Genomic DNA, 26,833 nt, shown 5'->3' on the forward strand with positions numbered 1-26,833 from the left:
TCTGTGGGGGTGTCTCAATTGCACTTCCACTCAGGCTTGGGCTACTTGTCCCAATGACAGGGCTCACGGCTGTCCGGCGATGGCAAGCAACGGAACGGAAAACTAATCAAACAACCGAGTGCAATTACTGCCCACCCACCTCAGTGTCAGATTTCTGCCCACACACACATTTAAAATAGCATTTGGGTGGCTCATAAATTCATCCCACACGACAGGTAAGGGTTAACCTCGGAAATGACTACTGCGAATAGTGCCGGTCTGCTTTTTTTCCATTCCAAGAAATACTCAACCCAACCCCACCACCATCACCACCACCCCCACCGAAGCCAGTCCACAATTAGATTATCTCCTTTTGAGTGCAGGGGAGACCTGGGGAAATGTAGTTACAGAGGAGGATGAGGGCAGAGGTCAGAGGTCATGGGGGCTGAGGTCACGGCGAGGAGAGCGTGTCGGAGGCTCACCTGTGTGGGTCCGGTAGTGGTCCTTCATGGCGGACATGGTCAGGAAGGAGTAGTGGCAGGCGGCCCATGTGCACTTGAACGGCTTGGCCCCAGTGTGCAGCTTCATGTGGTTGTTCAACGACCACTTTTCACTGAAAGAGCGGTCGCACAGCTTACACTCAAACTTCCTGCGAGAGAGAGAGAGATGGAGACGGAGAGGGAGAGAGAGAGCGAGCGAGAGAGAGGGAGAGAGAGAAAGAGATTGACAGATAGAAACAGATAGTTACATACTGGCCCCAACAAAAATCACAACCTACAGGCAACCAAAGAGAGAAGACATTCAGTATAAACACTCACTCACTCACTCACACACACATACACATACACACACACACACACACACACACACACACACACAGAAAAGAAAACCTCGGGAAGAAAAGGGGGAGGAGGAGGAGTGCGATCGCTGCCATGCCTGTGTGAGCGAGCGCATTGATTTTTCTGTCCGGCCCTGGCACCTCCGCCATTTGTTCTCCGCTTTGCGGTTGGGCCCAAAGGGTTTGAAAAATTCTGTTACAGTCCAGTTGCCCCCGAGGCAAACGTGAGAATAGATTTCACCTGTAAAAGAGGCTGGGGGGGTGCGCCACACCACTTATCCGGGGCAGGAGCAGGGGCTGTCAGAGCAAAAGGCTAAATGAAATGCTACCCCTAACTCCCCTTCCTCTCACACCGCCCCCCCGCCCTCCTCACTCTGGCTCTCTCTGTCCCTCACTGACAGCCCTGCTTGGCCTCTTCTTATTTCTCTCTCTCTCTCACTCTCACTATCTCACTCTCTCTCCTTGGTGTGGCTGTGGTCAAGGTCCTGAACCAGGCAAAGACTCCAGGCTAATGCTGTCCATCCAGAAGCACAGGTACAGGTTAGTTACACGAACCAGCCCATTCACATCTCCGCTTTATCATTTCCTCACATTAACAACAGTTCACACTTACATTTACATCACAGGATTTACATCATTTGGCAGACGCTCTTATCCAGAGCGACGTGCGAAAGTGCTTTGAGCTTGGCTATGACAAGATAGCTTTGCAGCCGTGTATTTAACAAGTAAAAAAAATAATTAAAACGTGCTACTTTTCGACTTCAGTTTTATGATTATTAGTACTGGCTCATCAGCATTATGCAGCACTTAAACATCTGAAGTAAATGAGGGTTGTCAACATTAGCATGTTAATGCGTAAAATTAAAGTTTTGAATAGATAATACCTTAATTTTTCTGTCGCAATTAATTACATTAAATTAATTCCTTATTCTGATTTTTCACACACCTGTAGTTGGCAAAAGCTCGCCGGTGGACGTTGCAGGCTGTGTTCTATCTAAGAGATGGTGGTAATGGAGAAACATAATGAAACCGGCTTTTGAGCGGCTCATTTAGTTTTAAAAGACTCCCAGACGGCTCGGCTGATAAAATTAATCTGTAGTTTTGGTCAAATGAAATTTCAGTATCGCATAAGTGCCACTCACAAGCCAAACAGCAGGGCAGTTTTTTTATTTATTTATTTTTTTACTAGACTGTCTCAATGATTTTATTTTATTTTTTCAGAAAACGTATAAACATCAGGCATCGGCACCCCGTTTCTGCGCAATATCATTAGGAAAGCGCCAGTATTAATTGTGACTGCACTGAATTAGGGAAATTATCATTAAAATAAGATCACAAGTTCACGGTTTCGTGGTTGTGTTTATTTAACTTCCAATCCAAACATTCTATCGCAACCGCATTGGGACTTAATGTTTATTTAAAACAATTGTCAAAATAAAAAGCGGTATGTGATTCTAACGTGCAAACATAGACGCGATTAATCACGGTCAGCTATTGAAATTGTGGGATTAATCACGGTTACATTTTTGACAGCCCAACAGTAAACAGAACACACGCTCGAAACGCTACATTTTACATTCAGCATCATGAGTCAATAATGTCTGCCAGAGGTCTGTGGGTTCCTGTTTTCACTCCTGTCAGCACGGAATCAAGCAGGAAGTCTGATGGATGGTTCTAGAAACCCAGAATCCAGGCAGGGTTTATCACAGCTAAATGATCTCAGTGTAGCACTCTGACAGAGCAGGACAACTAAGGTGATGTAATAATGCCATCCCACCGACCACGGTTACTGTTGCTACCTCAGGCAAGCTTACCAACATTTGGCATTCAACACCAAAATAACAGTGAAAAAGCCTATAGCCACACCCAGAGCTAGTGGATTTTAATATCGGCACACCGACTGTATCTAATGCACTCTCTTGTACTATGAACCTCATGAATTTTAACCTTGTGTGTGTTTTGGGTATGGTTCTAGGAAAGGCATATTAATTCCACCTCCAGTACAAAGAGTTAAAAGAAGACTGGCACAATGCTCCCTTTTCTGCTCAGTGGATGACATCACAGCTGTTTTATAAGTTGTTGTTTTTTTTTTTCACCAAACTGCAAGTTGGCTTCTTGTAAATTCATAGCATTTCAGTTTTGCATTTCAGTTTCCGAATTTTTCAAAACGTGTACTCAAACATACACATATTCACCTTCACCCCTGATGGAAGTAAATGATGGAAGTTAAACACTGGAAAGGCTGCAAGGGCTGTCTTGACAAGTGTTTTAGTCTTGTAACAAGTCTTAAAATCATTTTTTTCCTCTCAAGTGAAAATATTTGCTTGTTTTAAGTTACTCTCTGCTAGATGAATGAAACTGCCTTACAATATCCCATTGGCAAATCTTGAAATGAGTCAAACTGTCTCATAAGTAAGATTTCAAGTCTAAATATAAGACTAAAATACGTGTTCAGATGACTTATCTCTTGCAGTGTATGTGCTTTAACTTGCAGATTATCGCAGGTCTGGTTAGATGAACACGGTCAGACAAACCCATCGCTCTACAATACGGAACAAGAGCAGAAGGTACTGTCCCACCTGTCACCAGACCGTTTAAACTTCAATGCCTTCTTTACTCGGACCGGTAAGAAGAAGTGGAAGGCGGCGCGTTTCCGAATCAATCGCTGTCCTACGGGGCGGAATCGTACACCAGAAATATACTTCAACATGATTTGTACTGTTGGGATGCAGGTGCTTGTGGGACCGGAGGAGCTTCCAGACAAACAGAGCGGCCGCGTGTTACCTCCATCGCTTCGTGGAACCTGAGCGCGGCAAGACTGCCGCGGAAAAGCCAACCAATTTCCGTCGTGCGGAGAGGGGAGGGGAGGGGGGAAGTTTGATAAATCGGCCCTGTCAATAGCCCGCCGTATGACATGTGCTTACTTCTCAAGTGCAATCTTGCGACGGTACTGTACAACAGACAGAAGTGGCCTATGGGATTAGACAACCCTCCATCAAGCTGCTTGCCGGAGCTCAGCAGAGCTCTGAATATAGTCCCTGAGAATGGAGGAGAAATGAGAGAGAGAGGGAGAGGGAGAGAGAGAGAGGGAGAGGGAGGGAGAGAGAGAGAGGGAGAGAGAGAGAGAGGGAGAGAGGGAGAGAGGGAGAGAGAGAGAGAGAGGGAGAGAGGGAGAGAGAGAGAGGGAGAGAGAGGGAGAGAGAGAGGGAGAGAGAGAGGGAGAGAGGCAGGTGGTCTCCCAGGAGATGGTGAGGTATAGAATGAGTGATCAGAAGCGGAGAAAGTTAGCTGGCAGCTCAACTCCCGCCAGACCACGTGCGTTTTCACAAATAGCACCGCGTCGCCAGCAGATGACTGTCAGTTTGGCCTGAGCACAGAGGGCAGCGGAGTTTGTGCCACTGGTGTTCAGTTTGCCCCTGTTCTCAGAGAAATCCGCTAAGAGCTGATTACATGCACACTTTCACTCCCGGGGCTTTCCGGAAACTTCCAACAATCTCAAGCGCAAGCAGCTGGATACGAGTGAAAGTATGTGTACAGGCACACACACACAACACACAAACACACAAACACATGCGCACAGGTGCATACACACACAAATGCATGCACACATAAACACACAGTACAGTACACGCATGCACACACTCACTCAAAACACAACAACCTAAGGATTGACAGACAAAATGACAATATCAATATTCAAACTGAGATCATAAGGGGAATGGTGGAAGTAAAATGTATAATAATAAGCAACAGAACGATACCATCAGCTCTCCCTACGTCACACTAATAGGCCTTCACGCATTCCACCTCACAAAGTTTAGACAGCCACGTTATTCCTGAGATATACTGTATACATACGTATATCCATTCATTTCCGCAAGTATTTATGGAGCATCGTGCCTCCGGCTATGAGAATATATATATAATGCGGGCGAACAGATGCTATCTTTTATTGTAAACATTATGCACGACATTCTTGTTTTATGCGCTAAACAGGCAATTGTTTATCTCCCGCGTAAACGCGCGGTTTGAACGACTCCTCCGTTCGTGTCTCCCGTGCCTTCAGTTCATGCAAATCTTCCCCCACAACAATCGATATACTTCATGTCGAAATGAGCGGAGCTTTAATACGTTTTACGAGATCAGATAGCGTTCTTTGATCCTGCTCCCGCGTGTCAGATCTCGCCCGTTCGACAGGCTGGCGCATGCATATGCATACGCCGTCTCGCAACGCGCAAAAAAAAAACACAAAAACAACACCGGCGCGGAGAGAGAGGGGGGAAAAGAACCTTTTTCCCTATTCAAAGCTGCCATTTGTTAAATATAATTACCGCTGCATTTATTCCTGTTGTTGTTGTTGTTCGTTGGCCCTCATCAGCATCTCACATCAAACAAATTAAAGGCTGTACCCTGGATCTTAATTACAAACAGGGATTTGAGTCTTTGTGTTTTTTTTTTTTTTTTGCGCTCCACTTTTCCTGCTCTCCTGGATGGGAGGTATTAATTCCGGGGATGGTTGTGTGACTGGTGGCGGAGGCAGGCGCAGATGCGGAGATAAGCAAGCGGAGACCGCGACGCTGTCAGAGCTGCGAAAAACGCGTCGTCTGTCCGCGAATGCCGATTATCATTTAAAGATGTTCCTTTTTTTTGGGTTCAACAGAACAAAAGCAGAGGAAGTCCTTTCCTCCGACTTCAATTCTGCCCTAGGGGGCCCTGATACCTTCTCTACCCCCCCCCTCCCCAACCGCACACACACCACCAGACCCCCCACCCCCCGCCGACCCCCACCCGCACAGCAGAGGATACATGCTGGAGGGCACGCCGATATAAAGCAGAGTGACAATCAAAGGCGGTTTGTGCTACAAGGCCATTTTGGAATGGGTCATGCCTGGCGCCCTAATTGAGTTCACGGTTTCGCATCACCCGATGAGGTCACGCGCCGCCGGCCGTGATTGGCAGGTCCATCTGACCGATGTTGGGGCTTTGCGGAGAGAAAAGAAGTTGCACTGTCCTTCAGACAAAGTCATAGCCTCCAGTTCTGTGATTTGAGGGCAATCTTGAAACTGTCTATTAGGGAGTTTCTGGGCTTTGCAAACCGTTGGGGAGGGTGGTTCTGTGAGTAAATAAAATCAGATGAGAATGTTCTAATGGACCGAACCAGGCGGTTATAAATCAGCTTCGCAACTTTGGCCGTTCACATAGTTTTATTGAAACAAAGATCAGAGAACACTCACTGGGGTTAATTTGCGAATGCATGTTAGCTTTTTTTTCCATAAAGTCAGCAAATACTTCAAGCTCTTATTAAATATACATGTAAAATAGTCTTAAAATAAATCACTGATATGTTTTCTTTCAGATAACAACCCTTAGGAGGAAAACTCAAATTAATCAAATGTATTTAAAAGAATTGAAGCATTTTAATCGACACAGATTAGCCAGCCTACGTGAACATAGCCTTAGACAAACAGACCAGAAATGTTCACTGCTTCAGTGCAAAAATCTACTCTACGAGAACAAATCTAACGGGCAACTATTAAGATTTTCGGTAACACTTTACAATAAGTTTACATTAATTAGCATTAACTAATGTAAATTACTAATTAACTAGAAGTTAATCTGTACAGCTTTGTTCATATATTTCAAATCCATTTTTTCTTACTGAAAATATGTTCTGTTTTTGACTGGATACAGCTTAATGTAGCTGTGGCTGGTGCACTTAGAAACACAATGGAGCCAAGTCACAACACTGGACAAATCCCATTTTGAGGACATTATCACCAAAAATGAGCATTCTACATTGTTTTTTCTAATCTATATCTAGACAGTTTCCCAAAAAAAGAGATTTGGACACTCTAAAAGGACACTAAATTATATTATGGGTCGTATGATGTGCAAAATACTGAATTTTTTTCCTGAAAAAAAAGTGGTTGCACTTCCCCCCCACCTGTCACCCTCCTCAAGTACAATAATACCTTCTTGCATATGAATATATTCACTGAGGTTCATTGATTGAAGTTTTTGTCGAATACCCAACCCCCATAACCAAGCCAACACATTCCATAATTTCACATGCTATTTATTATTCAAATGCAGACTGGCTCCTTATTTCTAAGCATACTGGATAATAATAAAATATTGTGAGAATGTATTTAGATGCTCACCGATATAAAATGGGGGCATGTCACTGAAAATGTCCTCTATTTTGTTGACAATGGTGTCTTCCTCAGAAGTACTCAATCAGACGAGATTCATTAGAACTTCTCCAAAGGAAGTCCTCTATTTAGATGTATGCATCGCAAAAATTCTTCTTCTTTTTTTTTTTATGTCATAAAAAACTTTTTCGCCATAAAAACTGTTCTTGCAGTAGCGCAACACCGACAGCTACTTTCATTACACAGGCAAACAAATGATGCTTGTTTTATGCAAACCTAACAAATTATACACCGCTGTAAATGTAATGTTATTAGGTAAAATGCTTTTTAGTCATCACTTCAATAACATGCCCATAGTCGGTTCTTTAATGAACTGAAGTTTCTTACACACGGATGGGGGTAATGAATTTACTCTGCAACTAAGTTAACTGGTCAGAGACGGTTGTACTTCGTCTCATTGTGTTCGAGAGAGCCTATACAAAACGTAGATAATACAATTTATTTGTCCAAGTACTTTTGTAGAAGTATACAACCACGAAATGGACAACAATCTTTAGAATGAGAAACTATTATGCATTTGGGTCCACTGGACACTGACATTACCTTATTTCTTGTAGTATATGGATTTCCAAAATGCAGAGAAGTTGAGTTCCCACCCACACTTGTTTTACCAGCCACATGTTTTAAATAAGGAACTGTTGTCGCTGAAGCAATGGCATCTTAAAATAGGTAATACAGATAGCACCGTGAGTTTTAACACTTTCAAATGGTATATCCTGTAACCATAGTGATTGAAACTTGCACCCTGAAAAATGGAATGAATGCCTCTTACCCTCACTTTTTTTTTTTAGACTTAAGGGGTTAATTCATGTTAACATTAGTTAAGGCCAATTAATACTGGAATTGAAAAAAACAGTTAATGGTTAACAAATTATAAGACTATCCTATGGTTTGCTAATGTACAGTATAAATATTAATGTAACACAATAGTTAGTAGTTAAATATATTAACTAATGGAAAGTCAGCGCTTAATTAATGCATTTGTACATCATTAATTAATGATTAACAATTACACCAGTTAATGCCATTTCATAAACCTTATTGCAAAGCCTGACCAAATCTTCATAACTCAAGGCAGGAAATAGAGAGCAGAATCTTGACCATACTTGTAAACACTGCACTCCAGGTTCTGACTGATCACTGCCCAAAAGGTCTTCTCTCCAAAACCCTGTTACTGTCTCGGCCTCCTCTTCTCCCCAATAAACCTACAGGCAGTGTTGACAGATGATTTGGATACTCCACCCACAGAACAGACTCTGACAGACCCCCAAACTAAGTTTCAAAACTATTTTAATAACCATTACTACTAACTACCAACCATTAGCTACTAACAACAATTTTTACCTATGATAGCGACCCCAAGGATTTTTCAAATCCTCTACATTTGCAGAAAAAAAACCCCACTCTGGCGACCCCATTCATATGGCGCTCAGCTGAGATCATCAATCCAGGGCCAGCAAGAGTCCAGACTAAATGAACAGAATGAAGATTAAACGATGCCAATGGCCCAGGCCAGACAGATATTAGCGAAGGCTGACGATGCTTTAAAGCTGTCATGAGGCAGATCCGAACGGATGAGCAGATGCGAGTAGCAGTCACGGGTTTCCTCGGGAGTCGATCCAAACGGAATTAGGAATCGCCGGTGAAATATTAAGAAAAGGTTTAATTTCGGATTACCTCTTCCTGAAAAACATGGCCAACTTCGTTACCCGGGATTAATGCGGCCCCTAGCTCGGCCGATGACAGCTCAGTCTCGAGTTAAAAACAATGTTTTGGTTTCGTTGTCTGCAAAAACAATGAACTACGTTCACTCTGTAGATACGCTCTCATAGAGTTCTGTGTGGCTAATGCGCTTTGAGGGCACTGCAGTTGTCTGCTGGACAAGGGGAATGTGTCTGGTTGCAGGTTCTCTGACATGGGACAGCACAGAAGTATGGTCTTAATCAGAGGGTTGAGCCTTTGGAAGGACATTGCTGATGTCACCTTGAAATCTGTACTTAACGCAAACTCGCAAACAAAGCCTTTAAAAATACGTTGAGTTGATAAGTCTGAGATATATTTGTATAGACAATAATGTTTTCTTGCTCTTTACAGGATCTTACCTATAAAAATATTTCAACATTGAAACATGCATATACATGCATGTGTACGTATACATACGGTACATGCGCACACACCCACTGAGACACACACTGCACACACACACACACACGTGCATGTACACAAGCGCACACAGAGACACGCAACAGTTGTCCGTACGCCAGCCTCCCATTAGCGTGACTGACAGGAAGTTGATGCAGATCCATCTACACTGTCTGTAGAACATCCCAGTAAATTAAATAATCTGATGGAAAGTATACACACAAACAAACGCACCGCATTCGTTTACATTACGGAGAGACGCGTAAACAAACAGAATGGCTGGCTGCAAGCGGGCCGTGTCTGAGACCGCGCGGTGGTGAGCAGAGGGAGCCTGACTTCAGCGGTGGGAAGCCATGGGGACGGCTTGAGGAACCGTAATTGTAACTCAGGAGGCAGCAGGTTCAAAGCTCAAGTGGGACACTGTACACTAACCCTGGGGAAGGTTTTGTATCAGAACCGATTTGGTAAATACCCAGAAGTAGAAACGGGTGGTACGTTTTTAGGATAATAAGCTTTGGAAGTCGCTCTGAATAACAGCTACTGCTGTAAGAATAAGACAGGATAGGATGGCGTATTTCAAGTGTAGCCCACTTTATAAACAGGCTCACTGTAGGCCCCTCCCTCCCCCTGTCCGTCACTGCGAGACCACTCCCACCTATGCCTGTAAAGCTCAGTTTTGATGTCATCTGATCCTAACACCAAATTCAATTGACGTTTTGTTACTGAATGCTGAAGCGCAAATTACATACATTAAATAAATAATTAACTAAACCAAGGCCAAAACATCAAACAAGGTTTATTGTGTCTGAAGGTTTAAAAGGCATACTGAAGTAAAAAAATAAAATAAATGCAAGGCATTATAACCAATTTTTTTTTCCAGTTTTATCGCAGACCTCTGGGGACTCAGTGTGGGGACCCCCCCCGTTTAGGAAAAGAGCTGGATCCCCTTCCATAGGACTACAGTCCTCCATCAGGACCAGCCCGTATGGAGGACCAGTAAGCCCAGAATCCTTCAGGTGTTACAGCGGAAACTGTGCCCGCTACGGCCACTGAGCCGTGCCTTTCGGAGGCACGATTACGGTTATGATCATGATTTTGACGGCGAGGGCTCCCAGTACGCGGGGCCTAGCATCTGGCCCCAGGTTTGGGCGGCTACGTCGCTCGGATATTTCCCGCCACCGCGCGCGAGCGCTCGCCTTCCTCCCGCTGCCCCCGTCTCCGAGATCACGCTAGCACCGCCATCAGCGTAATTACCGTCATTAGCATCACCGCCATCGCCCGGCCACCCACCACACGCACGGCAGCTAATGAAAAGACCAAAAGAACGGCTGAGGACAGAGAGGAGAGAAAGAAAACAAACACAAAACAACAAAAAAGAACAAAGGAAATGAGCGATTCCTTTTATAACGCTACATTTCCGAACAGGCATTGTCTGAGGACAGCCCCTCTTGTTTATCCACTCACAGGACTCATTTCAGTGGCTTATTTTCCTCCTCTTTTTTCTTTTTCTTGCTTTTTTCTACTCCTAACTCCAGCCATCGGGAAAGGCTAGAAAAAGAGGCACGGAAGAAAGAAAAATGAATTAAGATGGGGAAATCGAGAAACCATGAATTAGGCAACCGGAAAGCCCTCGCTCCTTCAAAAGTCAGTTTGAAGCCACGTCGGAGGATTACTTATACGTCAGGCTTTCTGGAAAAATACTATGTGCTGAGGCTTCCTTGCTCAAAGCAAAGATCGGGAGCTCCTAGACTCTACTTCTAGCTCCTAGAAGGAACATTTAACAGGCTGGAATCTCCTTAAAATGGTTGATTTCTGGAGTAAAAAAACAAAAAAGAGGAGAAAAATACGCGATTAGAATGAGCCCACAGTCGCTGGTCAAGATGGCTCTCTCTGACCATTAACGCAGACATGGGACTGAATCTTTTGAGAATGGACTGCATTTATATAGTGCCTACATCCAAAGCACTTTACAACGAATGCCTCTCATTCACCCATTCACACTCACACTCACACGGTGAAAGGCTGCCATTCAAGGCACCAATCAGCTCATCGGGGGTAAGGTGACTTGCTCAGGGACACTTCGACACAACCAGACGACTGCCAGACGACCGCTCTTACCTCCTGAGCTAACACCGGCCCCTGAACATGAGTTCATGCGGCTGTCATCGCCGCCCTGATGCCAAGACAACAGCGGCAGGGCACGCAATAATCAGCACAAAACAACAACCAGTAACAATCACCGTCTGACTTCTCCCCGTGCGGCCAGGGCCAGTGAGGGATAGAAATAGCAGCAAAGAAATAATGCAGAAAAAATAAAGAGAGGATTAAGAGGAATATAGAGTCAGAGGATCCAAAGAGAGAGGCAGTGAGTGTGACATCCATATTTTGTCAATACATGAAACTTAACAACAGGGAGACATGATTGATTTTCTCTGTGATTTTTGACTTCATTAACTCCAAAGAAAAAAAGGAAAGCTCAGATAAAGCTAATGAATTAAGAAGTCTCAGTTTCGGGAATGTACTGCAACCCTTCCAGTTTGGAAATATTACTTTTGTTTTTTTTGTTTCATTAACTTCTAAAAAAATATATATATATAATACAGACAAAGCTAATGAATTAAGAAGTCTCCGTTTGGGAAATGCAGTGAAACTTCGAAAACTTTTTTTTGTTTCCGGTTTGTCAAAATGACCTTGTAACTCACGCAGTAAAGATTCTGCAGGCCTTACACATTTCAGACATAGCCTGTCCCTCTGAACACGGCACAAGCACGCCATAATGTACATTCTGTTCGAAACACTGATGCAATCGTGTCACACTGCTTTCTGTAAGGGAACATAACTGCTGTCGTTTGGTGTCATTCCAACCACCCTGCCGACACAATAACAGAACAAGAACAGGCCACGGAAATAACAAAATTCATGCAGTTAATAATTATTTATTATCCATACTGATTCTCACCCTCATACAGTGTGAGGAAGAAATCTAACAAAATAATGTATCAAAAACGTGTTTACTTCTTCAAAAAGGACAACAAGCATTTTTCACGACCTAAATTATTTCCCCACAAACCGGAAAGCGGGGATATCGTCCGCAAAAACACGGTCCAAAAGTCCTGATCAATCGGTATACGGTGCGTGTTACTGTCACGTCTGCAGACAAGTTCACAGTTCATCCATTTCAGAAACACACCAGCCCGGAGAACACACAAATGGCACCGGTGATATCACAAACAAAACTTCGGAAGCGCGCCGGAGGGGAGCTCGTAACCAAGGTTACCGCGGAGCGGAAAAGCCGGCCGGAGAACGTGCCGTTCGCCCGCGAAACCGACCTTCGCCGGCACCTTCCGCCGAACAGACAATAACTACGGCCCTGCTTAGGCTGAACGGGGGACGGGAAAAAAACAAAGACGCGTGACGTTTTTATTTACCTTCAATCCTGAGAAAGGATGAGGAGGGGAAAAGAAAAAAGAAAAAAAAAAAGCCCTTTGTCGAAATCCTATTTACCGTGCTGCAGGGCAAACACAAATTGTCAATTTAATGAACACGGTGGACTAGATAAAAGAGGCTGCGCGTGTAAATCCCTTAAGCCTGACGAACAATCAGGAATTGTTATCTTAATATGGTTTCCCTGTTATTTTACCCATAACTTAGAGAGTTGGGGGGGTGTGTGTGAAACGTGGCACCAGGGACGCGGAAGGGACGGATCCCCGTGAGATGATTGCATTATTGCCTCCGTTATATTGCATCCCATCCTTCACCGGCTAGCGCACGCAGCGTAGCGCTGTTGCCACTGCGGCGGGACTGCGCCCCGAACAAACTTCTGCCGTAATTAAAGAGGTCGCAAAGTTCACCGGGAGGGGACCCTGTTCGCTCGCTTCTGCGTCCGGGGCTGGAGAGCCGGGTCGGCGAGTTTTTGGGAGCCTTGAAGTCGTCGTTGCTGCTGTTGTTTTATTGCAGTAATTTTAGTGTTGTGGGGCTTTTTTTAATGCATAGATGGTAGTTAACTGAATTTTGCGGTTGTAGTATTTTAGTTGGGATTGATGGGGAAATAATAATAATAATAATGATAATAATAATAACAATAATAATATATAAAATGTGTACTGTGCATTGGGTGAACAATCCCAGCGCTACATAAAAAGATAATATAAATGATAAGTAGATAAATGGATCTAAAAAAACGATCACCATCATCGTCATCATCATCATTGTCTCCCTAATTATCGTTCAACGTCTTCATTATCATTCAACATTATTTCATACTGGAAATGCTATGTTTAATTTCCTGACAGTGCACCCAGAGACTGCGGCCATACGTGAGAAAAGTCCCACATAGGATGAAGGGGGGGGGGGCAGCAGGGGGTTATTAAGAATTATTTATCTAATTTACCTTGCCAATAATTCGGGGGAGGTGGTGTTCTGCATTATGGCTGACACCAGAATTACTGACAATATTCAACCATTTTCTAAACGTGACGCAGGGGGACAGTATACGTCTGGGAGTGGGAGACAGAGCGGAAGGGGTCAACACCAAAAAAAGTGGAGGGATGGCATCCTCTCAGAGACATGGATTTGGCTCTGAGTTTGCAGGCCTCCTGTATATCAAAGCAGCTACAGTGCACACTCAAAGCTGAAAGTCAGTGTGAGTGTGAGTGTGAGTGTGAGTGTGAGTGTGAGTGTGAGTGTGAGTGTGAGTGTACTGACTGGCACTCCACCAGAAGCCAGAGTCACAAAACCGGGGGTTATACTGCGAGTACTGAGTTTGTAATTTGTGTTCAACAGGCAGGTCAAAGTTTGGATTCAACACGCCCTTACTGCAGTAAGTAAAAAAAGAACAAATTGGGACAGATGCTTGGAATCCACACTTCTGTATTTATGCATCCTATATAGAGCCCTACCAATTAACAATATATATAGCAGGCACTAAATAGTGTCTGGAAGAATTAGCATTAATATGAATATCAGCCACGGTAAATCACGGAAACAGCCATAAAGCACCGCACTCTTTGTCAAAATTGTGGTAACAAAGCAGAAATGGCGTAGAAATACAACATAAGCCAGCGGTATCACTGTTTTTCCCTCAGACATCAAACCACATTAGTGCATCTTAAATCAAATTACAGCCAAAGTTTTCATTAAATTCAAACTGCCTACCTGCAGGTGGAGGAATATTTATGTTTTCTGTACTATTTTGCACTCTCAGACACAGGAAAGGATGATAAATACAATAAATGTTATTATCTTTTAAGAATATGACTGTCATAAATTTAACCAACACTGATGAGAATTGAATTTCCGGGTTCCAGCATATTTCAAATATGGGCAGATAACTGCAACGATGCTTTCATTGCACTTTCAAACCAAAAATAACCCTCTCTATCTCCACATCACAAGAGAAAGTTTAAGTCCTTTAAAGCAGCACAATTATTTACGGCACGAATCCCATAAGCTTGAAGAAACACACAAATATTAGATTAGTCTAATATTACACACAAGGTTTCTTGTTAAACCTCAAATAGCAATATTATAAATCGCTATTCTTTCATAACTTGCCAAATTCATACTAAAGACGTGTGATTTAAAACATTCACCGCGTTCTTCGGGGGTGCTCGGAGAGCAGAAGATGGATGTTCTACAGTCATCGAGGCAAAAGGCAAAAAATATGGACGCTATTTTTTTTTTTTTTTTTTTGCATTTAGTATATGCTCAGTACTAGTCAGAACAAGTGTTCCGATATGGATTTTGATTAAATACAGGGGGAAATTACTGAGCAAGTAACCGTGATGCACACTTAATAAAAGGTAAAGTCTATGCATCAAAGTGCATCTTATTGTAAATCATTCAGCCGTAACAGCGTGCAGTCCGTATGTTTAGGCTGTGCATGTCACATTAAACAGCGCCCACACATGCGCTAGGATATTTACTTTGCTCCATATCATTTTAGAATAATGAGTTTTTATCCCTTATCTAATTAAAGTGGGCCTTGCTTCGAATTAGGGAGCTGCATCATTTAGCCTACGGTTGTTTAGCAAATTGGCTTGGTGGCACAACAGCAAACGGAGAAAGGAGGGGCAGTCCGCAGAAAGAACCGGGGCCTCTTATTACTTGAATTATAATTCAATGATCACCTTAGATCACACACAAGCCATAAATCAGGGACCTGACACAAGATGAAAAATTGTATTAATAATGTGAAACTTATTGTACAGTCCAAAAGGCTCCCTTGATAAATGACATTGTTCGGGGCTGACAATGATTGCATTTAAAACATTATTTCTGTTTGCCGGTTTACAAAGTGGGGCCTCTTCATGAAAAATTTACAACACTCAGCCTTCGCGCGGAGTCAGAGGGCAGCGGTGGCGCACGGCGCGCGGCGCGACGGAGCCACGCGTCTCTGTCGAGCGCACGCACTCACCGGGGAGAGGCCCCGCTCAACTCCGTTAGCCTCCGCGCAGAACCGCCGCTGCTCCCCAACGTAAACAACTAATGAGCGGCATTATTTTGGGCACTCGGAAAAAAAAAAATGAAATATTATTTATCTCAACCGCTTACGGGAGAGGAGAAACGAGTCAAGGTTCGTGAGGGGGCGGTGGAGTAAAGTGATGGTTTTGCTTTGTGGGCTTTTTTTATATTATAGTGAAGGATATTTTTGATACTTATAGAAGTTGCTGGCAAACCGCTTCCTTTACAGTAAGGGATTACAATGGCGGGTATGGGGGCCTTCACGGTTTGTGGTCTGAAGCAAGAAAATGCACTTCAAGTAAGTAAGGAAACACAATCCAGGTTGCGCATATGAACATATTCATTTATTTGTATTTATCACAACAATAAATACCAGTTTTTGTAATGTGCCGGTACTTCTTCCTTCTCAGTCAAGTGGCACTAACTCTTTACTCCCAAAGACCCATGCTCTTGCACTGCTGACATAGGAAGCCAAACTACTTCCCGTCGAGTGAATAGTCTCAATATGCATGCACCATAGGAAATAGTCCCCCCCACAAAAACGAAGTGTTATTTTCTGAAGAATACTCAGGTAATATGCACACATACAATCCTCTGGAGGCATAATATCTCTCTATAAGTAGACCATGAACCCTTTATGCCCTAACACCTGGCACTGTAAAGCCGGCTGGTCACCAGCAGCCCTCAGCCTGTACTGATAGCTTTTAGAACAGCCAATCAAAAGATCAACATATTTTTTTACCAAAAAAGCTATATTTTATTGAGATCTTTTTACAGCACTGCAAAAAGTGTCTTGTAATAAGACTTAAGATCTTATTTTTTTCTGTCAAGTAGAAAATATTCGCTTGTTTTAAGTTCATGTTTGCTTGACAAGTGACGTTTTCCTATTCCATTAGCAAATCTTGAGATGAGATTTGCTTGACAAGCGAAATCTTATTCCACTGGCAAATCTTGAAATGAGTCAAACTATCATTGGCAATATTTTCATATTATTTACAGTAGCAAAAAAAGTTAAAGGAATAAGATTTTAAGTCTCAATATATAAGACTAAAATATTCTTTTTTCTTTTTTTGCAGTTTTTTTGAGTGGTCTATGAGAGGATGAGTACATACAACTTAAAGTAACAAAGGCACACATCGAAGAGCGTCGCACCCCTTTGTCCAGAACAATTCCAGACCGGTCCGTCGGTGGCTCTGGAGCAAAGCGTAAAGAAGCCCAGGGAACGAGCATTTCCTCCAGTGCTCTCCATCAGCCTCGTCCTACAGGAGTGACTCCTGCCTCTAATGAGGCACCTCTGACCCCCCTCACCTGCACAGGGACTGCACAGGTCAGCAGGAGCACCGCAAACTGAAATGAAGACGCTCTAGGGCTCCAGAAGACGCGCTCTAGTCTGGCTTCTCCAGAATCACAAAGAACCGAGAGAGATGGGACAGGCTGGCAAATGCACACTGAAATTCCAAATGAATGAAACTAAATTAACTAAATATAACTAAATGCAAAGGAGAAACTGACCATGATGACCGTTGTTGTTGTTGTTGTTAATGCCGGTATTATAAAACTAGTTTGTAAAAACAAAGAGCCAGAGACAGATTAAGCTTAGTCCTGGACTAAATTGAGGTTTGTATGGATAATCTCCATCGAAAATTGAATTTAGTCCAGGACTAGGTTTAATCTTGTCTCTGCGTAACTGGCCCAGTATGTTTCGGAAGAGCAGCACGTAGACAAGCGGTTCAAAGTCAACACGGTGACAGGCACGGGATGCACTGATATCAGTTTATTTCTGAAGACATTCCTATTGCCCACTACAACTCTTCAGCATGTCCTCAGATAAAAATGATAAAACGTATTTCGTAGCGGCCAAACTTGAAAAGGCATTAATAAATAACAACGTGGGAGGCCAATAAAGCTACATGGCGTCGGCCCCCGGAAAAGGGCGCAAACAAAACTTTGCAGACAGATCGCACTTATGAAAGATTACATATCTCACCGTGTACTGTATGAAAAACCTGGCGTCAGTGAAAAAAAATGTTTCTGTTGATTATTCTTTTTCCATTTCTTTTCTTTCTCCCCCCAAAAAAATGTAATAGAAAATTTCCCAGAGCAACAAATGTTGGCCTCATTTTAAAATTTATGCCCATGTCCTTCCTCCCACAAGCTTGATTATATGTGCTAAGACATAAAATCCCCCAACTGTCTGAAGATGTATATAAAAACACACGGCGGTGTGTGTATGCGGCGTGCGCGTGTTCTCCATCACCGTCGAGGGGCATTGCCCACAGCGCTCATAAAAGTGACACCGCCACAGATCTTCTTTCCCCCGGTCCCATCTGAGGAGGGACGGGCCGGCCGGTCCCCTGGAGTCCGCCGGGGCGCCCCACCATAAACCACCCCTCCCCCCCCCCCCCCCCCGACACCCTCGCCATTCCATCCTCTCCTCTCCTAATTTCTCCTCCCTGTCACGCTGCCTCCTCCGCCACTCTCCCCGCGCTTTCCCACGGACGCGGAGTGAAAAACGGTCGCGAGCGAGCGCGCTCCTTAACGTAGCGTGCCCAAATTAAGTGTCTCCTAAACAGTCAGAGAGCACAGCTGGGCCACGGTGCTGTGGGTATCTTCTCTAGGACGTTAACTCCGATAAGGTTGCGGGGGGGGAGGGGGGGAGGTACGGTCGGGGGTTCTGTCTCGTTCTTTGAGGACCTCAAACGTTTCAGACTATATATGTTTTTCCCGCTTCTGCGCTAACGCCTGCTACTCGCTGACGGTATTCTAAATAACGAAACCGTGCCCTCCAGCTTAACTCCCCGTTCCGGAAACCTCCGCCCGCGCGCGCACAGTCCTCCCTTTGTCGTATCCCCGTGAACATTTATGATGGGAACACATTCATCTAAATCTGCCGGCCATACAGAATAGAATAAATCAAAAATTTCCCAAACATAACAATATTTGTATTGGGGTGGAGGGTGTAATTGATGACCGCAGCTGCACTAATTAAAACCCATCTGAGTTTCATTAATCTTGGTCACAGGGTCCAACCACTTCTCGAGCATGGAGCCGTGCGGAGCCACGCCTCGACTGAACGCTGTTGTCCTTGCGCCGGGCTCCTCATTTTTCAGGTGGTTTGAGACCATTGTTGGTTTATTAGTGCCGGGAAGTAATGTGAAGCCGCAATTAATAACGGCAACAAAGCGCGGGGAACGGGGACGTCGGCTCTCACTCTCGTTCCGTCCGCCCGCCCGCCGGCCCCGGAATAACCGCGCCGCCGATACTATCGTCCGAATCGAGGAAACAATTAGACAAATTAGCAAACCAGTGTTTTGTACTTTTCTCTGTGGCATGCGGTTAATTGTCTGCCGGCATCCCTCGCTTCCGACGATGAGTCAAGGTAGCGTGAACGCAACAGGGGCCGTGCTGTGGGATAAGGCTCGGTATCCCGCAAACCGATCGACGAATCCACCAAACACTTCCTGCCCTGACTCAAAGGGCACTTCCTGTTTGGTCAAGAATAGTCTTTGACCCGCAGTGACAGTTTATTGACAGGGTGAAAGAAACCTGGGTACAGGTAGATCCCGTGATATTACTGTACAGCCCACAGTTGGTGATACAGCTTCTGTATGCATTAAGTTCAAACCATAGTCTGAACAGGAAGTGCACAATATGTATTAGTCAAGAACTAGGAGTGAGAAACAGGGTTGGGGGTAGAAAGGTGTGTCTGTGTGTGTGTGTGTTAGTGTGTGGGTGGTGTGTCTGCGTGGGTATATGCGTGTGTATGTGTGTGAAAAGCACAAGGTGCAATCCTGTCATAAACAAGCTTTATGAAAAAGCCTTGAAATGTTTATTAAATCGAACGGTACCTGAGGAGCTGGGGAGAAGGCAAAACGCTGGGTTTTTTATCACCGTTATCCCATAAATTTAACCGGATTACGGCGGTGATAAATTCAACAATAGCGAAAAGCGTCATCTTAATTTGGGTTTACGCGGATAATGCCGGAGCGGGCGGCGCCGTGTCGCTAACTTATCACCTGAGTGGCGAGCGCTCTGAGTAATGCAATGCAGCCTGGCGCCTGCCTCCGAGGACCGTGGGTAGTGTAGTCTTGCTGCTGGGAGCCGGACCCGCCCAGAACCCCCGCCCCTTTCACACCCCCCTCTCCGCGGGTCGCCCGGCTGGGCGGGTGCGAGTCCAACCGAGCGCGTGCGGCCGGGGCTTTTTTCCCCGCGCCCGTTCCCGGTGAAGCGTGCTAACGTCACGGTAATGCTAAATGATAGAATCTAAATTCATCTGCGCCCGGTAGTACCCCGCCGCAACAGAAAGCGCCGGGCTCTCATCCGTGTCCTGAGCACGCGTGTGTTCGCGCACGCACTCAATCAAACCCGGCGTGACGCGGCGCGCTAACGTGCTAACGCCGGCGCTTTCGACGGGGGCGGACGGCCGCTCTGGAGGGGAGCCTCCGCGTGCAGGTAATTTTTAATCCTTGGTGCTAATGCAAGTGACGGCTGGAAATGCACACGGGGTCACTAAAACCGCGGTAGCTAAGAGCCAGATGTGCCCTAGCCGCCCAGGTGTTCAGGAAGAGCGCTGTTAACAGCCAGGATTGATGATCCAATCAAACTGTCACCGCGGCGATCCGCGCCAGGGAGGCCCGGGATGCAGGGATGGCGGGATGGAGAGATGGTGGTGGGAGAGGGGGGGGGGGGTTGTGGGGGGTGTTGGGGGGAGAATATCCAGGAGGCCGGTGCATGCTTACCGTTACTCCAAATTGGGCCTGACAGCCTCGATTGTGAGAAGGAATTTTTCCCTAAGTAATGTAGGAAACAACTCTCCCTCTCTTCCGGAGGATGTCACATAATCAAGCGGGCCTTTTATTTTTTTTCATTTTTTTATTTCTGCTTCAAAAAACATTTTTACTTGGGAGATGAAGTGATACTCTCCTGCAAGGCGCTTTATTAAGGCGAGTAGGTTACTGTGTTTCACCCCGCACTGACACACACACACACACACACAGCTCCATGGAAAGCACACACACACACACACACACACACACACACACACACAGCTCCGTGGAAAGCACACACACACATGCAAGCCCAATACACGCAGGAAGCAACTTCGCACACCGTACATTTGGGACGCAGAAACGGTTCTGGTTAAACCATTCAGGTAATCTCTCATAACAAGACAGAACAGTTTACGGCCGAACCTACAGTTCATCACACCGTGTCGTGGGGATTTTGCTTCTTTCTCAAGAAATATCGTCTCGCACCCATACAAATCCAAGCCTGTTTAACCCCCTTCCTGAACCCCTAAAAGGCACATCCTAAGACTTATATCAGGATAATCTATTTACAATCCTCCATGAGTGGATACAACAACAACGCATGTCAGGCATGTTTCCGTTAAACGTGTTCCCCTTGCTTACCCCCCTAGTCGGTTGGTGCTAAACTCAACATACTGTCAAGCAGGTAATAATTACAGCACGCCGTGTCCTATTAATGCCCCTACACTTGTTCTTGAAGAGCAGGATACTCCTTACGAATGGGGCGAGCGCGCTAGCACACCGCTTAGCAACTTCGTTTAGCTTCGTTTTCATCCCTGTATTTAGCGTACGTATGGCATATTAATCACGCCCGCAGCTGCGCGTTTACCTAGGTGAGCCGGGTTAACCGCCATTCTCAAGGTCACCACAGCCGCGTCCCGCCAGGAATTCTGAACCCGTAACCTCCAGGCCACAAATCCCGTTACCTAACCGCCGCCCGTATCGCGACGCAGCAGATGGAAGCGCCGCCCGGTGAACGTGCTCTTTCTGTAGAGCGCCGTGATGAAAAATGCCTTCGATTATTATCGAGGAGTGTTATTTTGGGCAGAACCGGAGCGAAGCAAACCCCAAATATCCCGGAGCGGGGGGACTCGTACAGCTGTAGAAGTGGGTGATGTACAGGTTCCGGAGGGAGGCATCAGTTTAATGCACTTCTGTCTGTGGCCACATATATTACAATATCAATTTGGTCTTGGTTAAATTCATCAAACCATGTGCTACAGGACTTTCAGTCACTTAAGGAGAACTTTATTGCTCTTTGGTGTAACAATTTACATGCAGTGTTAGTGGCTCTGGGTGTGAAGGAGTGAAGACAGTAGGCACTCAATCTGAGTACTGGGAAAATGTTTCATTAAATAGGTACTTATAACAAGGTGCGGATAATTCATTTTTTACAAAAAATGTGACATGCATTAAAAATCGACATTTAACAATAAATTAGTGGATTTTGCTTCATGTATAGAGCAAATGAGCTCAAATAGAAATAAATATATAGCGAATTTAAAACTGGATGCATAGTGAAAACTCCTGAAGGGTTGTGTCTACTAGTTTTCTGTCGTTTCCTTTCAATTAGCGCTTTCAGCACAGAATTACATACCAACACAAATATGCAAAGAAGGGCAAAGGATGTCAGATGAGAGGGGGGGAGAAAGAGAGAGGGAGAGAGAGAGAGAGAACAAGAAGGATGTGGGCAAGAGAAAGAGGAGAGGGACAGTGAGAAAGAGGCAGGATGGGGGGAGAGTAGAGAGGAGGGAGGGGGGGGTGTTTGAGAACTTCCACCTAATTATACCTAATAAATTTATGATGAATTAGATACAGGTTGTAGACATAAGTTGAATAATTGGTCACTAAATCTTCCTGTCAATACAAAATGACATTAATGAGAGTTTGAATATTTAACTTACGTAACTCACAAATATATAGTTACTATAAAACTACTTCCAATGTGCATGTACTGTTGATATTGCTCTTTTGTCCATACTGTATACTGCACGGAATAGCGTTACTGCATTCACAATACCTATTCATTTCAATAAGGCACAAGAGAGTGAGCGGGGGAATAACTGAAGGAGGCAGAGTGACTGAAACCAATCGGGCTTTCACACGCTCGTACGGAGTGAGAGTGAGTGAGAGAGACACAGATGAGTACCTGAGAACAATAGAAACTGAGAGGCTGAATAAGTGGGTATACGGAGTCAAGGACAGACACACATGCAAACAGGCAGATGCCACCATAGACCTAAGCAGACAAACTGACGTTTACCCAGAAAGATACAGACATATTGTATATATAAAGGTATGGAGAGACGGAAAGGCTCATGTGAACTGGAAGCAGGAAGGCCTTTGCAGCTCTCATAATGCATTATCCTCACCATGAAACAGAGCAGGCTTTTCCCCAACAAGGGCTGTTACAGTTATCACCAAAATGCACTAGTCTATCAACTGCACCAGACAGGGGTACGGAGCCAGGGAGACCTACCGCTCTGGAATATAAACACCCCCCTCCCACCCCCTGCTATCCCCACACAGCACTGCACTGATGAGCCCCCCACCCCCCAGACAGGCCAGTCTGTTGTTGTGCTAAAAAAGCGGCCACAACACTTACTGACCACGGCGCCCTGCACTGTAGTAAAAATATTGGCCTTTGTCCAAGGCCTGTGCTCGAGTTACATGGCGTTAGCTTGTTTGACGGCCCCTCCGGACCCCTGTAAGCTTCCGAGGCTGCCAAAACAGCAGAATGGACAGGCTGGAGCAGGACTGAACGGTAGTGAATGATGAGTTAGACCCCCCTTATCCTTCCACGGCTAGCTCAAACCACACACAGCTCATTGCCACTTTTAGCAATTATGTAGACAAACGTGAAAAAGGGAAAACTGCCTTTCCATAGGCAAAATGCACTTTTTACAGAAGTTTAGAGAAGAAAGAAAAAGCAAAGCACCACAAATTCAGACTCTCAGCAATGCAGCAAGCTGTGTGAGCACAGCAGTCTGATGTTTGACCCTCAATGACTCACATTTACTTTTTCCTTGACCCAAACCTGCTACACACCTCTATCACAACGGCCTGTACTTACCTGCCACATACCTCTATCACTATGACCTGTCCTTACCTGCCACATACCTCTATCATTATGGTCTGTCGTTACCTGTCACAGACCTCTATCACTATGACCTGTCCTTACCTGTCACAGACCTCTATCACTATGACCTGTCCTTACCTGTCATATACAGTCAGGTCCATAAATATTGGGACATTGACACAATTCTCATCTTTTTGGCTCTATACACCACCACAATGGATTTGAAATGAAACGAACAAGATGTGCTTTAACTGCAGACTTTCAGCTTTAATTTGAGGGTATTTACATCCAAATCAGGTGAACGGTGTAGGAAATACAACAGTTTGTATATGTGCCTCCCACTTTTTAAGGGATCAAAAGTAATGGGACAAACTAACAATCATAAATCGAACTTTCACTTTTTAATACTTGGTTGCAAATCCTTTGCAGTCAATTACAGCCTGAAGTCTGGAACGCATAGACATCACCAGACGCTGGGTTTCATCCCTGGTGATGCTCTGCCAGGCCTCTACTGCAACTGTCTTCAGTTCCTGCTTGTTCTTGGGGCATTTTCCCTTCAGTTTTGTCTTCAGCAAGTGAAATGCATGTTCAATCGGATTCAGGTCAGGTGATTGACTTGGCCATTGCATAACATTCCACTTCTTTGCCTTAAAAACTCTTTGGTTGCTTTCGCAGTATGCTTCGGGTCATTGTTCATCTGCATTGTGAAGCGCCGTCCAATGAGTTCTGAAGCATTTGGCTGAATATGAGCAGATAATATTGCCTGAAACACTTCAGAATTCATCCTGCTACTTTTGTCAGCAGTCACATCATCAATAAATACAAGGGAACCAGTTCCATTAGCAGCCATACATGCCCACGCCATGACACTACCACCACCATGCTTCACTGATGAGGTGGTATGTTTTGGATCATGAGCAGTTCCTTTCCTTCTCCATACTCTTCTCTTCCCATAATTCTGGTACAAGTTGATCTTTGTCTCATCTGTCCAGAGGATGTTGTTCCAGAACTGTAAAGGCTTTTTTAGATGTTGTTTGGCAAACTCTAATCTGGTCTTCCTGTTTTTGAGGCTCACCAATGGTTTACATCTTGTGGTGAACCCTCTGTATTCACTCTGGTGAAGTCTTCTCTTGATTGTTGACTTTGACACACATACACCTACCTCCTGGAGAGTGTTCTTGATCTGGCCAACTGTTGTGAAGGGGTTTTTCTTCACCAGGGAAAGAATTCTTCTGTCAACCACCACAGTTGTTTTCCGTGGTCTTCCAGGTCTTCTGGTGTTGCTGAGCTCACCGGTGCGTTCTTTCTTTTTAAGAATGTATCCAAACAGTTGATTTGGCCACACCTAATGTTTTTGCTATCTCTCTGATGGATTTGTTTTGATTTTTCAGCCTAATGATGGCTTGCTTCACTGATAGTGACAGCTCTTTGGATCTCATATTGAGAGTTGACAGCAACAGATTCCAAATGCAAATAGCACACTTGAAATGAACTCTAGACCTTTTATCTGCTCCTTTTAAATGAGATAATGAGGGGAATAACACACACCTGGCCATGGAACAGCTGAGCAGCCAATTGTCCCATTACTTTTGGTCCCTTAAAAAGTGGGAGGCACATATAGAAACTGTTGTAATTCCTACACCGTTCACCTGATTTGGATGTAAATACCCTCAAATTAAAGCTGAAAGTCTGCAGTTAAAGCATATCGTGTTCGTTTCATTTCAAATCCATTGTGGTGGTGTATAGAGCCGAAAAGAGGAGAATTGTGTTGATGTCCCAATATTTATGGACCTGACTGTACCTCTATCATTATGACCTGTCCTTACCTGTCATATACCTCTATCATTATGACCTGTCCTTACCTGCCACATAACTCTATCATTATGGGCTGTCACTACCTGCTACATACATCTATCACTATGCCCTGCTCTGACGTGTCACAGACCTCTATCACTATGGCCTGTCCTTACCTGCTACACACCTCTATCACTCTGGCTTTTCCCTTTCCCCCTACATCACTCTCTTGCTGTATCAGTCCCAGAACTCATGAACCTGTCCATGCCTGACTGATAACTGGACAGATACACAGACACTCTGTCGACAGACAGGATAAAAAGAGATGTGAGCTAACGAACGAAGAGGCATTAAGATAGTGGTGTGACAGACATATGGACAAACAGACAGACAGACATGGTAAATAAAAGCAAGGGGTTAGTTAGTGTTTCTCACACACACGCACATCTCAGCTCGTCACATACGGTAGAGACTGTGCCAGGTGCTGCTTCACTGCCAGGTGTGAGGCTGATAAATGATTGTGTTTATTTCATTATTTATTATAGTCCCCATGATCTTTCTTTCACATTGAACATATTGTTTAACATTCCGGTCTCAGGCAAATCCAACAACGATTAAATAAATGGAAAAGCTTTACAGCCACACATTAAAAATATTGGATAGAAAACAAGCACAATTTCACCACTGCCATAAAAAAACATAGCATATTAAGCTTAATAAATTTTGTTGAACTTTCCGACGCAAAGCTTACTTTGCAGAGGAAAGCCTGCACAGCTTGGCCTCCCTATCCCTTGGTGACCTTGTAAAAACGGAAAAACTTTGTTAAATCCACTAGGGGAGCTACAAATGGGAATTACCCATTGTGTCATTTTGTAGAACTTCTCTTGGGCAGTCAGCCTATTCAATTAAGGGACGGGCTATCTGGAATTCACTTCCTGTACAGATTAAAATGGACCACAATATTTTGCACATTTTACAATTCAAATGAAACAATAAAACAGCCCTTCTAGGGACAAACATTGGAAATTAGTGTAAGATACAAAATTACTCATTGTGCATCAGATTATTGTTTTGTAGTGTTTCTGCAGTTATTATGCATCCATCCCTATTAGAGTTTAACTCCGGGAACTAAAAACCAATTCCCAGGACTTTGTGAAAAATTTCACAGGAAACTTTGATTTCTGCATTAAAATGTAATTAGAAATTATAAATCTTCCATGTGTGACATAACACTAACAAGCCAAAGAGATTATTAAAATATGTGTTTTAAAATCAGTTTTCCTTCGCATGTTGCTTCCTCAATTAGCATTTTATGAGACTGCCATTGATATGCGGGTGGCTCTTCAGATGAAATGCACAGGTACTCGCTAGCTGGCGATAGCAATATTAAGTGTTCCGCAGCAACAACCAGAGGAAGGAAGATGACCCAAGGGTGCCCATGTCCCCAGACACATCCAATCCCTTATTTTTCTCTTCTTTCTCCTTTTCTTTTCTCATTTTCTTTCCCTAGCTCCACCCA

General features: G+C 44.4%; 1 protein-coding gene across 1 annotated transcript in view; it reads right to left on the reverse strand.

Moving 5' to 3' along the window:
• znf407 (zinc finger protein 407) overlaps window positions 1-26,833 on the reverse strand; it is a 211,842-nt gene that overhangs the window by 79,599 nt on the left and 105,410 nt on the right. The window contains exon 5 of the mRNA XM_061242262.1: window positions 462-628. Coding sequence (XP_061098246.1) covers window positions 462-628 — 167 coding nt within the window. The remainder of the gene's footprint in view (window positions 1-461; window positions 629-26,833) is intronic.

Source organism: Conger conger, chromosome 1 (genome assembly GCF_963514075.1).
Source record: "Conger conger chromosome 1, fConCon1.1, whole genome shotgun sequence".
In the NCBI taxonomy this organism is placed as follows: domain Eukaryota; kingdom Metazoa; phylum Chordata; class Actinopteri; order Anguilliformes; family Congridae; genus Conger; species Conger conger.